Source organism: Helicoverpa armigera, chromosome 7 (genome assembly GCF_030705265.1).
Source record: "Helicoverpa armigera isolate CAAS_96S chromosome 7, ASM3070526v1, whole genome shotgun sequence".
Classification (NCBI taxonomy): domain Eukaryota; kingdom Metazoa; phylum Arthropoda; class Insecta; order Lepidoptera; family Noctuidae; genus Helicoverpa; species Helicoverpa armigera.
The window spans coordinates 6798729-6813318 of NC_087126.1; the positions used below are offsets into that span (position 1 = coordinate 6798729).

The following is a 14590-nucleotide window of genomic DNA, read 5'->3' on the forward strand; positions in this document are numbered from 1 at the left end:
TAACGGTTAAATTCAATTTTTCTATGAATTTTGCTGTCACTTTAGCCTTGAAAAAACGAATTTGACCGTTACTTTTACTTTAGACATTACCTACTTTAACTTTTGATGAAGAAACTGGCCGTAAGACATCGACATAATATCCATTCTAGTAATTTTTTAAGCATTTTTAATAAGTTAGCTTTATTTGCATTCTTTCATGAACAGGTTTAGCTTACATCACCATTTTACAAAAATCACGGAAAAGGCGCTCCCGTGCCATGCCTACCAAAAAATCGGTGCTAGCACGCTTGTGCATCGTAACCTATACACATGTTCAAATCGATTTTGGTAGATAAGTGTTGTAAATAAATGAATTAATTAAATGGCATAATACTCATAACAAAAATAAAAGACTTTTATACAGCATTATTATATGACTTTTAATACTTCACACAGTAAATTACAAAAGCGATACATGATTCATATTATACTATGTATATAATATATTAAATGTCGTTATGTACAATGAGATCTTCATTATAAGCAGTCAAAGACCGAATGCTTTTCGTTACTTAATCTCGAAGCGAATTTCACACCACCTCTGCTTGAAGATAAATTAATTTATCTATTTACAAAATCCTGAAGCAAAAGTTGACATTAATTGTTACACAAATATTGATACACGTACCTATCTATAGGTACAAAACAGCTTAATTTTAATACATTGCTAATCAAATTGTGGCTAGCGGTTATATTTCCATTGAAAATATGTAAATGTTTCAATGCGGTGCCAATAGTATTAAAAATGTAAGCTCTGGTTTTCCTCCATATTATTTTACACAAATTATAATTATAGATAGAATTTACAGTGGTATACTGAATAAGTGCAAACAAACAAAACTAGATAACACTAATATGACTACCTATGGAACCAAATATTACTCACTAATTTCTACAAATGAAGTGACTGAGCAACACAAGCGTATGAAAACAAGAAATAAACATGTAATCAGCAAACCAACATTATTACCATACTTAATATCATCTAAATTTTGACAAAAACGAGCAAAAATTTATTGAAGTAACAAAAACATGAGAAACTGAAAAAATAGAATAGCAGTGGCAAATTGTTAGCTTCAATTTATTAAAATAAACTAATTCGCAAAGGCATATTTCCCTAAGATTGCTCATTTAATAAATATTTACATTATGTAATTATCATTAGTAATATCTGTATTAAATTGAGGTAATATTACAATAATGTTGTAAAAGCGCACCCAGATCATATTTGTTGGAAAATAAAAATTAAATCAGGAAACGTTTGTGGTGCAGAAAAATTACATAAACAATCCTTTAATTATCTTTGTGATTTTAAACAATAAAACCTTCGAGGTTTTCTTCTAAATGGGACGAAAATGCCCTCAGAATATACCAAACATTTTTTGCTTGTAAGTTAAAGACCCTTAATAATACCCTAATTGATACATCTATCTATTGTGATAAAATTATAAATGAACCATACCCTGACAACATAATGATACTGACAAGCTGCAAATAAATATAGCAAACTAATAAATAAAATAGTAGTCTAAATAAAGCAATTACACAAAAATAATGATTTGGCATGTCAGTTAAATCTAATGGACACTAAAACTAAATATTTACAATATCCTGTCTTTGTTTATATCACCATAAAGTTACTAAATAAACATATAGTTATTGTCAAACACCTAATCAAAATAAATAAATCACCATTCAACCAACAATCCTGCTAGTTCTGCTGCAAAAATAAATACGAAGCGGTAACATTCTATTTAATATCATTTACCAACCAAGTATTTGCGCAAGTGATGATAATAACAAAACTAAAAAAACAATATTTACATAAGATTCATGTCAGATGCGAATGACTTTCTATTTCTATTTATAGGAATAATACTCATGGTAATAAATAATAACAATACACTGGCTTCACAATTTGACATCAACATTCAAGGTTTTTGTATAGCTTTTCACTTGAATTTGATACATAAAAACTATTAATTAAGACAGGTTGTACAAAAGTACCAGCTATGACTATATAACAAATAACAAAATTAATTTGTACTTCATTTTTGGTTGCAAACTGCACTCAAAGCACTAAATATACAAAAAATATATAAACTAACGATTGGTAAATTATAACTAGAACTGTTAATTTTAATATTCTAGAATCATTTTGTATTAACACAGTAAGTCTTGATGAAAGTCTATTCATAAACATAAATTAAGTCATTATTATTGAAATGAAAGTACAAAAAGCAAAAAAATACACTAAAAAGCTGATGGGTATCTAAACAATTGTTGATCCAAAATAAGTATAAGCAAAATTAAAAACTTGACAGGTGATACACAACCCTCCTAATAAATTATATTTTATATCATTTATCAATTTAATACAGCAATTAATAACAAATGAAATAGATGGATTGGTTCATTCAATGTCTAGCTTTTCTTCATACAACAGCTACAGTATTTATTAAGTTTATCAAGAGCTATAATGAAAACTATTGAAAAATCACAAAACTACTTAAGGAAGTGCAAGATTACCATGAAATCCAAGGAGGTTGATTCATTTTACTAATTGGCACATGTGTCATGTTTATTGGCAGATTGACCACTGCATAGCTTTTCTTTAATTTTCTCAATGTACGGAGTATTGTGGCACCACTCCGACCAAGTAGAAATGCTGCTGGTATGTTCACATCTAGCTCCATTCTGAAATGTTTTATACTTCAGTTAATTTATGTACATTTACAGTTGATGAAGCTGAGTAAGTTACGTAATTAATTGACTTCATCATCATCTCAAGTTAGAAAATTATTTTTGCCTCCAAAGTTTAATTCCTATTATTTAATTGTAACAAGCTACAATCATAACAAATTGGAAACCATTTTATTAAAAGGGCGCTGTGTTGTTGCCTTTTTTATAAAGTTACTATCTTTTTATCAGGTCCAAGACAAGTTATATAGCAGATGTAGGCAATAAACCTGCAAAGTTGAACAAGAATTGGGCAGGCCAAATTTTTTTATGCACCCGGATAAGTGGGATAAAATTAGCCCTAATTTGATTCCTGAGGTGAGGAGTGAAGGTAGATGAAGACGGCCTAGAGGCAGACCATGGAAGCTCTGATTAAGACACTTCCCATGCTGACTGGCAACAGCTCGCTTCAGTTAGTTAGGCCAGCAGTGGGAAAGTAAAACAATACTACTACTACAGTAAAAAGATCCAATTTATTTGGGGTTAACTGAAATTTCCTTGTTCCCAATCCCCACCATCAGCTATCATCATTCAGTTTTTATTAATTTTGTCTTTCAGACAATCCATATATTTTAACTTTGGTGTACCCTTCCTCTCTATTCAGAGATCCATATAAATACCTAGACGCACTTATTAATTTCTCTCTATATCTTATGATGACAGGAAAATAAGTAAATCAATAAACATACTTATCGTCAACCATCTCTATTAGATGATCTAGTGAATCATCCCATTTGTCTACAGATTCTGTTATAATAATGGCTCTTGCTCCCGCCTGCTGGGCTTTTGCCGTTTTAAATACAAACGAACATTCCCTGAAATACCAATAAAACATTATGAATATCAAATTAAATGCACATGTAGCAACAACAGACAATCACTCAAGAAAATCATTATAGGATGTGATTTATTCGCAGGTTTGTGTCAGTCACATATATCATACTAGCTTCTGCCAGCGGTTTCACCCGCATCCCGTGGGAACCTCTGCACGAACCCGGATAAAAAGCCTATAGCCTATAGCCTTCCTCGGTAAATGGGCTATCTAACACCCAAAGAATTGTTTAAATCAGACAAGTAGTTCCTGAGATTAGCGTGTTCAAACAAACAATCTCTTCAGCTTTATAATATAAGTATAGATTTAGCAAGTTAAAACTCACAAACAATGTCCTATTCATTCAAACTGCAGGAACTAAATTATTATGATAATAATTCTCACCCTCTTTCTGACAATGCAATCTGCCCAACAATGTCATCATGGTTAACTATGTCAGAGCAGCTATGCAAAGGTACTGTAGGAACCAAACGAGCATCCTGGAATTGTATACTCTCATTCTGAAAAAACATGATGTTTTTATTGAGAAATTGAGTCATTCTACCAAAATGAGCATACATTAAATAATTCATTTATTTTATTACTCATAAAATTATTCTCTAAGATAACGATACTTACGAAAGGTGTACCAAAATCTTTCGCTGGCCTGATCCTATAGGAATACCTAAGTTCGGGAGGATCTAATATTTCGAAAAACACGTCACCAAATATCACGTCGGCTGTAGAAACACCATCATAAAAGTGTAAATCATTTGCTGTAATAGTAAAATTAGGTGTAATAATAAACACTTTCAGGCAATAATACACATAACCTACAACAATTTAAAGAATAATAAATTTACCCCCAGGCGACACAGCACTCGAAAATATGATCAATATTAAGCTAGTATATAAGGGGAAAACCCGCTTTATGGAATTAAATTTCATAATGATTTAGGAAAACAATATAATTTCCTCAGAGAACCCCAAATTTCCACGGGCCGATGCGATGCGATTAAGCTGGATTTTCTCTTCTCTGACAGTTTGTATGACTTTGACAGTGATATGTCACTGCCATTCTAAATCATAGACATAATATAGTAAACAGGACTGCGCTCTTATACCCAAAAAACGAGCCGAGTGAAATAGTTAGTACGGAGGCCGTCTGTCCCTTTCTAATAGGGTGACTATGAGATTAAGCTATGTGAGACAAATATGAATTTGCCAAGATTATTAAACACAGATTGGTATTGAAGTTTTAACTTCCGCAGTTTGTGACCTTAAGAAACGAATATAGGCTTTTAATAATTAGCGGGAATTAGCAGTATAAAAGCAGGAAGATTCGAAGTGAAGACTATTTTTTTTATTTTTGCTTCACATATAGACTGCTGAGCCATTAATGTCACCTTTCTTTATTTTTTGGGAAGCTATAACAATAGTACAACAGTTCTAAAATCCATCACCCATATTTGACTCATTACGAGAATGCATGTTTGCTTTATGAAAATGTTATAATTAACTAACCTGTGGAACGATATATTGCGACCATCATAGGATTCACTTTTGCAAGTATAAAGGCAACACTTTTTCACTATTTCAGTACAAAAAATATATGTATACAAAAATTTAACTACTGAATACGCACCAAGAATGTTCAGGGTTACTACTAGAAAATAATAATAAAAAGCAAAATACAAAATGTTCTTTATGTTTTAAGAATAAATGCGAATAAATTAATGTGATTGTTATTAATTTGTTGACTTACAATTGTTAAAATAAGATAAAAATATAAGTGATTCAATTGTTTCTTGGGTAGACAAAACTGTTGATCATAATTTTTTTTATGTTGGCAAGGTGTTAGAACGAGACACGCGGTCTCCTTTATAACTATCCCTCCCGGATCGGATTTGCCTCTGTGTATTATGCAACCAATTTAGTACCTTATTGCGTTAGAAGAGAGTTCATTTTCGTAAATGTATATAATGATAGTGCGCAATCTTGTTTAGTATATTACATCTATGTTCTAAGTACTCAACTGGGTGACCCATTGTTGGGGTGACCTCCTCAAGGAGGGATTTGCTTTTTTTTTAATTATTTTCATAGCTGATGACTAGATGATGCTGACCTAGGCACATTAATGCATTACAGGTAGGCAGGTAAATAGAGTCGATTTCACGAAAGAAGTCCCGCAGACGCAGCGCTAGTGTCTAAGCGATAGCTCAGTAAATACTTACAAAATTAATAATTCCACAGTTTTCCGCGGGACTTCTTTCGTGAAATGAACTTGACCTGCAACACTCGTACTGGGGAACGATTCTCCTAATTTTACTTAAGCGGCATACGATTCACGTTCGAGTCGATTCGACTGAGATCCAATCCCGACTCGATTACGATTGAGTCGTATGTGGCATTCCGCTATTTTTTCTTTGAAATAAACGTTTGTATCCTTTTCTGTCATTCAATAATGAATCATTTTGTCTGTAAATGATTTACGATTGCAAAATGATTGTACAGCAAACTACCGTATAGACCAAAATCACCAAAATAGCAGACCAATCGCACACCAATCAAATGTCAATCGAATACGATTGGCCCTATACAAAACAGATTTTTTTTATTTTGTTCAGTAATCGGTGAACATACATAGATCCCGAGCGACACATTGAAAGCCACGTGTAAATACTCTATTGTAGGTCTTGGGGCCGCGTCAAGTGCATTTGCATAATCAGAGCATGACGTGTACTTTGCGGCTCTATGGCTTGGGAAAAACCTAACCTCATGAACGAGAACATAAACTTACAAACTAAAGACGTTCCATTTAAAGACATTTTAAAGTTATTAAAAAAATACAATATAATTAATCTATTATGTGATTCATTAAATACTTGATAATGTGTTAGTAGCGATATAGTACAATTAAATGTATGTATTGTCAACTTAAGGACGATTTAAGTGCCTGTTTTTATTTGACTAAAATTTAGAAAAATATTCCGTAAAACGGAAAATGCAGTGGCTCTAAACAGTAATGCCATTTTTTGACAATACGATAAATCTGGGGTAACTTGTATATAACGTGGTGTTTAATCTTTTACATTATTATGTATTTTTGACATTACTAAACTAAAAAGGTTTTTTATTTAAATAATTTCAATGATCTCCTTATGAATGCTTGAGGTCTATGAAGAAAAAAACAGTCTTTAGGAGATATTGAAACTCAATTATATTGGCGAGCTAAAATTCCTTATTGTGTAAACTCCCATAAACAGGGAGTTTTTTCTGTCAGTGTGGTATCCCTCTGGGTGTCAATAAAAACAATAGTGAGTGAGATTTAGAGCCAGATGTAATTTGTTTTGTTCTCGTTGCAGTGAGCGTACTTGTGCTCAGTTAATAATTAAAAGAATCAGGGACAAATTGCAGTCACACTTGGCGTCCAAGTGGGCATTGAGCGCGGACAGAGTGCAGAGTGATTGTGGTCCTCTTGCATCGCCTAATTCAGGTACAAAATTACTATGCATTGTACCGGTCATATCATTATACCGGTAGTTATTTTCACAGAGGACACTTGTGGAAATAATTGACAACAAGGGGTCAGTGGGGCAGCTTAAGCAAAGGCCTATTATTTGGTCCCACCCACCAAGTTACTTATTATTATTATTAAAATATCTTTTCTACTTTATTTACAAAGGCACAAACAGGAATGCCTTCAATTAAAAAGAGAAAGTAGATATTTATTTATTGAGACAACATATTTTATTAATGTTGAAGTTGAAAAAAGTAACTGATATTAGAAAAGACTTGCAGTTTTTTTCCCATACTCTTTAATTTTTTTTTTCATTTTTGGTTTGTAGTTATTTATAAATAGTAATTGCTTGACAAACACAGTGATGCTCATAAAATTAAAGGTCCCTCTCATTTAATCTCCCTGCATTAATCCAAGCCACGTTTCATCTTGAACAAAGCGATGGGTTAAAGAGAAGACTGATGCAGATGGTTTCATCAAGGTGTAGAGGAAGAATAATAAGCCATCTAGTCATAACCAAAACATTGTAAAAATTATCTATAATTGTATAAAAAAGAGAAATATTTTTTTTTGTTTCTTTGTACCCTAAGGGCTCTGAAATTCCGCATTAGGTCTGTAACTAGCTAAAACAATAAATTATTTTTTAGAGAGATTGAAATATGTAGGTATTGTACAAATCAGTAATTCATTAGCCACTAATTCAATTAAAAAGTCTACTCAAGAACAAATTGTCATTGTCAAGGTTCAAGATGGAAGGTGAGGAATCAGATGCAGTGGAACACTTCAAGCCGAGGCCTTATCAGGCGCAGCTGGAAGAGATAGCCGTAGAAAACAACACAATCATATATTTGCCAACAGGTTTGTGCTATTCATATATAAAACAACAAACAAAAACAAAAATATTTATTTCATAAAAACAAAAAACACATTGCACTATTTACAATAAATTTGTCTTGATAACTTGATACAGTATATATTTATTTAAAAAAAAAGTAGAAAGTTGCATAGCAGTTTCGCAAAGACAACATCCTGTACAATTGTGTAACCGGTAGCATAAAGGAGATTGGGCAAGAATGTATGAAGTTTGGTCCAAATGTCCACCACGAACGAGACCTATATAATTAAATAGTCCACTTAATTTAGAGTAACTTTTACTAAGAAAGTAAAAAAAGAAACAATGCCAAAAAAAAGTTATAGCCAAAAATGTATGTTAAGTTTTGGTAGTTTTTGTATGTTATCATTATTATTTTTTATTTTATTCCACTTCCATTTCCGCACTTTATCTAAAATTAAGATTAGTAAGACACATATTTGCATATAAACAGCCCATATTTTTTTGCCCGTTGGATAAACGAATCACTAACCAATTGAGGCGCCAGAAGTGCTTGAATATACTCAGCGGTTCCTGGATCTAAGAAAGTTCGATGTAACTGGTGGTGTCTTCTCTCTAATAATGAACAATTCTATTTTGTCAGAAGTTACAGAAAGTACGAAAATCGAATATTACGAAGAGTAATTGAAAAAATTAAATAGAAAAAATCTAGAAAATGTTTTATTTGATTTTGCTATAACTTTTTTCTGGCATTATATTTTTTTTTACTTCCATAACAAAAAATGTTCTATATTTAACGGGCTATCGAGCCATATAGGTCTCGTTCGTGGTGGACATTTGGACCGGAACCGCCCATTGTCCTTTATATATTGCAGCTTCCTTATAAGTACGATATGAAGATGATCCTTTTTTGGAATAAGTTACAGTATTTTTCTGTTAATATAATACAATTTTAATTTTGCACCTTTTTAGAATATAATTATGGTGAAATTAGATTTGACCAAAAATAATACTATGTTTATAAAGACTGAAATAGTTCATGAACACAATAACGGTTATTTGATATTGATTCTTTATTTATTTTGGTTTGAAGGATATAAAAAAATGACCTCCAAAGCTATTATAACATAAAATTTAAAGTAAATATGGTTTTTGGTCTCTACTCAAGGTACCTACATAAAAGGCCTATGACGGAACACGACGGTTTTTAGTCAGTAAGAGTCTGATACTCCCTCACCGCTGCTAACCCACAGCGGGAGGGGTCATTTGGTGATTTTTGAAGTCGTTAAAAAAAAAATGATGCAGAGAAAGCATGGTATATAATACTTAAACAGATTTCTATCATTTACATCACTTTCAGGTTCTGGCAAGACATTTATCGCGATTTGCCTCATCAAAAGATTTAGGCACGCACTCAAAAAGCCTTGGGGACAGGGAGGCAAAAGAACCTTTTTCTTGGTCAACACTGTGCCATTAGTCACACAACAGGTAATAATAATAAGTTTTGTAGCTAGATTTTGAAGTGACCATTTGTACTTATAGTCCTTTCAGACTATGGTTGGGACACGTATGAACATGTAGCTACAATGTATGACGGTGCAAACGTGTTTTAACCTGTCATCATTCCGCTCTCCCACCTCGCACTCATTTTCCATGTTATTTTTATACACGTACTTGCTTTTGCTTCTCATTTCATACTTGCACGCCTATATTGCATCATCTACTTAGGTATCCGAGTTTATCTGAGCCTAAGCGTTATAGTTGATGGGTTTTAGTAAGGCGATCTTTTGTATTTGCTCGCAAAGCGCTTTAAAGCTTAGGGCTTCAGCTTTTGAAGATTTAGGGGAAACATGCATTTTGATTGAAAAATAACTTTTAAGTAGGCACCTAGCTTATTGGTCGCGAAATAATTTCTAAACTGATACTATAAAGGAGAATTATGGGAGATGTCATCCTAGAATGAAGATCGAAAAGGTTATTTTGTTCTTGGGATATTGAGATCGTAATTCGTTAACAGACCTTTTGTTTTCTTTTGCTCTATAACTAGTAGCCAACGCCCAACATCGGAGGGACAAAGTTATTAGTGGTTAGCTGTTTAGGATAACAAATGCATCATTGTAATGTGTAAACAAGAAATATAACATTAACAAGGCACCATTGTTATGTGAAACTATAACGCAACCCGATAAGCTTATCGAATTTCAGATTTCATTTGGACTCATTTGAACCTTTTAGAAATGTTTGTTTGAGATTATTTTTCCAAATTCAACTTTTGTAATTGATATACCCACATTATTACAACTAGGTTCATCTATTTTAGGTGAATAACAATGAATCAAACATACCCAGCGAGGACATGCTTATCATTAGCCACATGGTAAGGGAAGTTTTCTATCTCTAAATAGGCGTATTTCTTTCTTTTGTTCATTATTCTTCATTCATTTCATTTCCCACATTGAATTTTCATACGGTCCGTCCATACGGTGGTTCAGTTTCAACACAGGTGTTGGGGTCGACGTACCTCTACGAGTATATCAGCCATTGTTAAATAATATTACGCAATATGCAGTACCTACCTACTCTAAATGCAGTGCATGCATAACTGCCCTACACATTGCTTGCTGATTTTGCTAAAGAAGCCATTTGCTTACAGCGTAATTAAACTAGACTAATTTCTCAAGAAATATAAAGATTCAAGATCCTCACCTGCCAAGCCTTTTCCCAACTTTGTGTGGGTCGGCTTCCTGTCTAACTGATTGCAGTGTTTTACAATTAGCGACTGCCTATCTGACCACCTCCACCACCACTATTTACCCGGGCAACCTGATGCCCTTAATAAGACTGGTTGTCAGACTTTCTGCCTTCTGACTGTCTGACCTGTAACGACTGCCAAAGATGTTCAAATGGCAGCTGGGACCCGACGGGACCAATCTAACGTGCCTTCCGAAACACGGAAGGACTCGTTATTACAAGATGGCCACCTATTCTCTGATCGACCCCCAACGGTAACCCAACTTTATATTTAAATTACAAAAATAGGAAAATTAAGTTTAAAAAAAATAATTTTACAGAAAAAGGTAATAGAAGAGCTGTGTGCTGTCGAAGGCGTTGGTGCTTATAGCGGTGAAAGTGGTGTTGATTATTGGGACAAAGATAAATGGGATGCCGAACTTGCACAACATCAGGTATTGTATAAGGAATAAAGAACAAACATTACCTACGTATTAGTTCAATTGATTAATGCAACTTGAATGCAAAAAACTCCTTCTTAAAAATTGAGACGTAAAACAAACGTAAACAAAGTAGGTATTATTAATTGCTCTTTTTATTTTCAGGTTATCGTAATGACGAGCCAAATTTTAAGCGATATGTTGATGCACCAATACATCAGGATCGAAGATATCAACCTGTTGATATTTGACGAATGTCACCACGCCGTCGTTGATCACCCAATGCGTCTTGTAATGAAACATTTCGAGGTCTGCCCGAAGGAAAATCAGCCGCGAGTTCTTGGTAATATAAATAAACAAAACGTTCACTGTATGCAAATCGTTTAGTTTTAGGTGGTAAATGATTTCTGTGAACTATCGATGGACGACTTCCGTTTTTATCGGAAATCTAAATAAATGATCATAAAAAATCAAGACATCTAAATCTATATAAGTGCTTACACAATTCCTAAAGAAATCTTTATTAATCTTATGAAAATAATCAACATTAAATAGGCTTCCATAAAAACTATTAAAATATGGGATGGTATTGCTTTAATTCAGAATTCAGTCGTGGAGAGATATTATTGTAAAATCATCTTCAATTTAACAAAAACAATAACACGAAATGAGGTTAACTATTTCGTGACATCATAAAGATTTATGCAGCTAAATGCGATTCGCGCTTCGCAGGACACAATTTTTGTATCAACGTTTTTGCCGTTAAGTTTGGCGAGAACTATACAAATTGTCATCATCATTATCTCAACTATAGGACGTCCACTGCTGAACATAGGTCCCCTTAGATCTCCACAGATACCTGTTGGAGGCGACCTGCATCCAGCGTCTTCCGGCGACCTTTAAGGTCGTCTGTCCACCTTGTTGGTGGGCAATTGTACCGACAAACTTTTCATTAATATTTTTATTTGTAGGTTTAACAGCGACCCTGCTTAATGCAAATGTGAAAACACATAAGGTCGAGGACACACTACATGAGTTGGAGATAACGTTCCACGCTAAAATTGCTACCGTTGATGAGCTAGGCAAAGTGCTCAAGTATGTATTCATTTATTTGTTCTTAGAATATGTTTTACTAACTAGTTCTAAACTTACCTATAGTTTATTTTTTGTATGGTGTATGAGCATGGCGCTAGATAAAACCCTGGACGCACTTGTAGGCGAATCTTTATTAGATACTAGCTGTTTTTCCGCGTTCTTCCAATCTAACCGGGTGCAGTTGAATACCTGTGTTTTGCAAGGCGCGACTGCCTATCTGACCTCCTCAACCCAGTCACCCGGGCAACTTATAACCCCTAGGTAGGACTGGCTGTCAGACTTACTGGCGTCTGACTGAACACTAACGGCTGCCAAAGATTTCAAATGACCGTTGGGACCTACAATTTATCGTGTTATCCGAAACACAGAAGCACTATAGTTATCGGCACGAATCTTGAGCGCTGACCTTCATCTGCGCAGAAGTGATTTATTAGCAAAGAACCAATCCCGAGTGACGCCTATGGCGTGATGCGCTGCGGGCCAATCACCGCTTTAGCCCGCCCCCGCGCCTCACTTCATACCGCAAAAGGGACCCAATAAATTACTTCTGCGCAGGTGAAGGTCAGCGCTCAAGATTGGTGCCGATAACTATAGTTCTTCGGTCAGCCATCCGCGGACATTACTTAACCATAATAGGTACATGAATAATCAAAATATCTTCATTTAAAATTCCAATTTCAGCTACTCGACAAATCCCAACGAAATGGTACAAACGTACAGCAGAACACAGCCGACTGAGGTGTCAGCGCTTGTCATTAGAAAATTAATGGTCCTTCATGGACTAATAGCCAAAATAGAACTACCTTCGTCTCACTCGAAGCACAATATTCAGTTAAAGAATTCACAAAAGAATATCACTGGCGATCCACAGAAGGTACCTTTAGTTTATTTCTTGTATAATTTTCAAAACAAGCCGTTTTCCCGCGGTTTCATCCGCGTCCTGTGGGAACTACTGCCCGTACCTGGATAAAATATACCCTATGTTACTCGCAAATAATGGAGCTGACCAATGATGAAAGAATTTTTAAAATCGGTTCAGTTGTTTTTGATTTTATCCATTACAAACAAACAAACAAAGTGTTTGTTCCTACACTTTATAATATTACTAAAGGTAAATACACACAATTGTGTAATTTACGTACTGCCCCGTTTTTAGAAAAGAGTTTACCTGTACTTTGTTTCTTAATTAAGAACATTTTTTTTTTCAGGCAGTGAAAGCCGTCAAAAATATGATTAGTTCCATGATTATGTTCATTGAGGACTTCGGCTTATATGGGGGTGCGTTAGCTATACTTGCTTATATCATCATATTTGAACGATTAAAGCGAAAAACTACGACAAAGGAAGAGGAAATGCTTTATAAAATAGCTATCACGCATTCAGTTGAGTAAGTATATACCTAAAGTCTATAGTCCAACTTCACTGACAACATAAACGTCAGTTTTCTCACAGAAGCAGCAGTTTTAAGAAAAAAATGAAATTTATAGTGTAGGTGAACTCGAGCCTTAATTTTATACACATTATACATTTATACCCACATATATTTAATAGGATACATCCTTAGAGCATTTAATACACCTGAGTTGCCAAAAGAAAACTCTATGCCAAGAAAGGGGATGAGGCAAAATTACGAATATTTATATAGCTCAATTTTCTGTTAAAACTAAATAAACTTGACGCATAATGATAATACGGGTATTACTGGCACCCTCATTCCTTTGGCTGAGAATTTTGTTCTCTTGTTCCCTTTTCAAGATATAGAAATCATCAACTTACCCCTCCCGCTGTGGGTGCAGCGTGAGGGAGTGACAGAGTCTTACTGACTAAAACCTACCACGTCCGTTCTTAAGCGTTTTATGTACAGTCAACTGCAGGTCAGTGGTAACAGTTTTATAGGAAAATCGTACTTATTACTATTGAGTCAAGGTGCATGACAGTTACCACTTATGTGCTGTTTACTGTACCAGGGCTGCGGTAACTCTTTCGAACAAACCCGCATCCCCGTCAGGCATGATATCCTTCTTTATTTTTGTAGCGCACGTGCAATTCTGTTAAAAGCAATGGATGACAAGACTGGTTACGAGAAAATTGTGAAATATTCTTCTGAAAAAGTACTGCTCACTTTAAATGTACTTAAGGAATACAGTCCAAAAGTATTGGACACTCCTGGTGGTAAGTTTAATAAATATTTATATCTAATCAGACATTTATAGAACTCATATTTTATTCGTTACGAATCACTTTGGTGTTATTTTATACTGATTAAAGGTCATGGCACACATGAACGGATCGGTTACCCCACATGTTCGCTGTTACCCCACCGTTGGCTTTTTTAAATAAACGTTATAAAAGGTTTGATATGAGATACCTACGATTAAGCGTCA

General features: G+C 34.3%; 2 protein-coding genes across 6 annotated transcripts in view; one reads left to right on the forward strand and one right to left on the reverse strand.

Moving 5' to 3' along the window:
- Positions 1-393: 393 nt before the first annotated feature.
- On the reverse strand, positions 394-4641 carry LOC110381612 (PRADC1-like protein). Of its 2 annotated transcripts, XM_021341958.3 has the most exons (6): positions 4453-4641; positions 4229-4365; positions 3995-4110; positions 3468-3593; positions 2569-2736; positions 394-618 (listed from the first exon to the last, which is right to left on the reverse strand). In XM_021341958.3, exons 1-6 carry the CDS (start codon positions 4535-4537, stop codon positions 609-611), a joined length of 642 nt encoding a protein of 213 aa, XP_021197633.2. In that variant the 5' UTR covers positions 4538-4641; the 3' UTR covers positions 394-608. The 2 variants fall into 2 exon arrangements, with proteins under 2 accessions (XP_021197633.2, XP_021197634.2); XM_021341959.3 differs by lacking the exon at positions 394-618 and having other exon boundaries at positions 2426-2736.
- A 2238-nt stretch (positions 4642-6879) lies between these two features.
- Positions 6880-14590, forward strand: part of LOC110381609 (endoribonuclease Dicer) — a 40536-nt gene continuing 32825 nt past the window's right edge. The window contains exons 1-10 of one of the 4 annotated variants that reach the window (XM_049847750.2): positions 6880-7085; positions 7852-7967; positions 9302-9429; positions 10262-10318; positions 11013-11126; positions 11277-11454; positions 12083-12206; positions 12888-13080; positions 13415-13593; positions 14242-14378. In XM_049847750.2, the coding sequence (XP_049703707.2) occupies positions 7859-7967; positions 9302-9429; positions 10262-10318; positions 11013-11126; positions 11277-11454; positions 12083-12206; positions 12888-13080; positions 13415-13593; positions 14242-14378 (1219 nt within the window). In that variant the 5' untranslated portion in view covers positions 6880-7085; positions 7852-7858. The remainder of the gene's footprint in view (positions 7086-7851; positions 7968-9301; positions 9430-10261; positions 10319-11012; positions 11127-11276; positions 11455-12082; positions 12207-12887; positions 13081-13414; positions 13594-14241; positions 14379-14590) is intronic. The other 3 variants (XM_049847752.2, XM_049847751.2, XM_049847753.2) reach the window with 3 other exon arrangements.

Coding starts and splice junctions, on each gene's coding strand:
- LOC110381612 (XM_021341958.3), bottom strand. CDS start 4,537: ATGAAATTTAATTCCATAAAGCGGGTTTTCCCCTTATATACTAGCTTA. Junction 4,366..4,452: donor GAGTGCTGTGTCGCCTGGGG/GTAAATTTATTA, acceptor TTACTATTACAG/CAAATGATTTACACTTTTAT. Junction 2,737..3,467: donor ATAGAGATGGTTGACGATAA/GTATGTTTATTG, acceptor AAAACATTTCAG/AATGGAGCTAGATGTGAACA.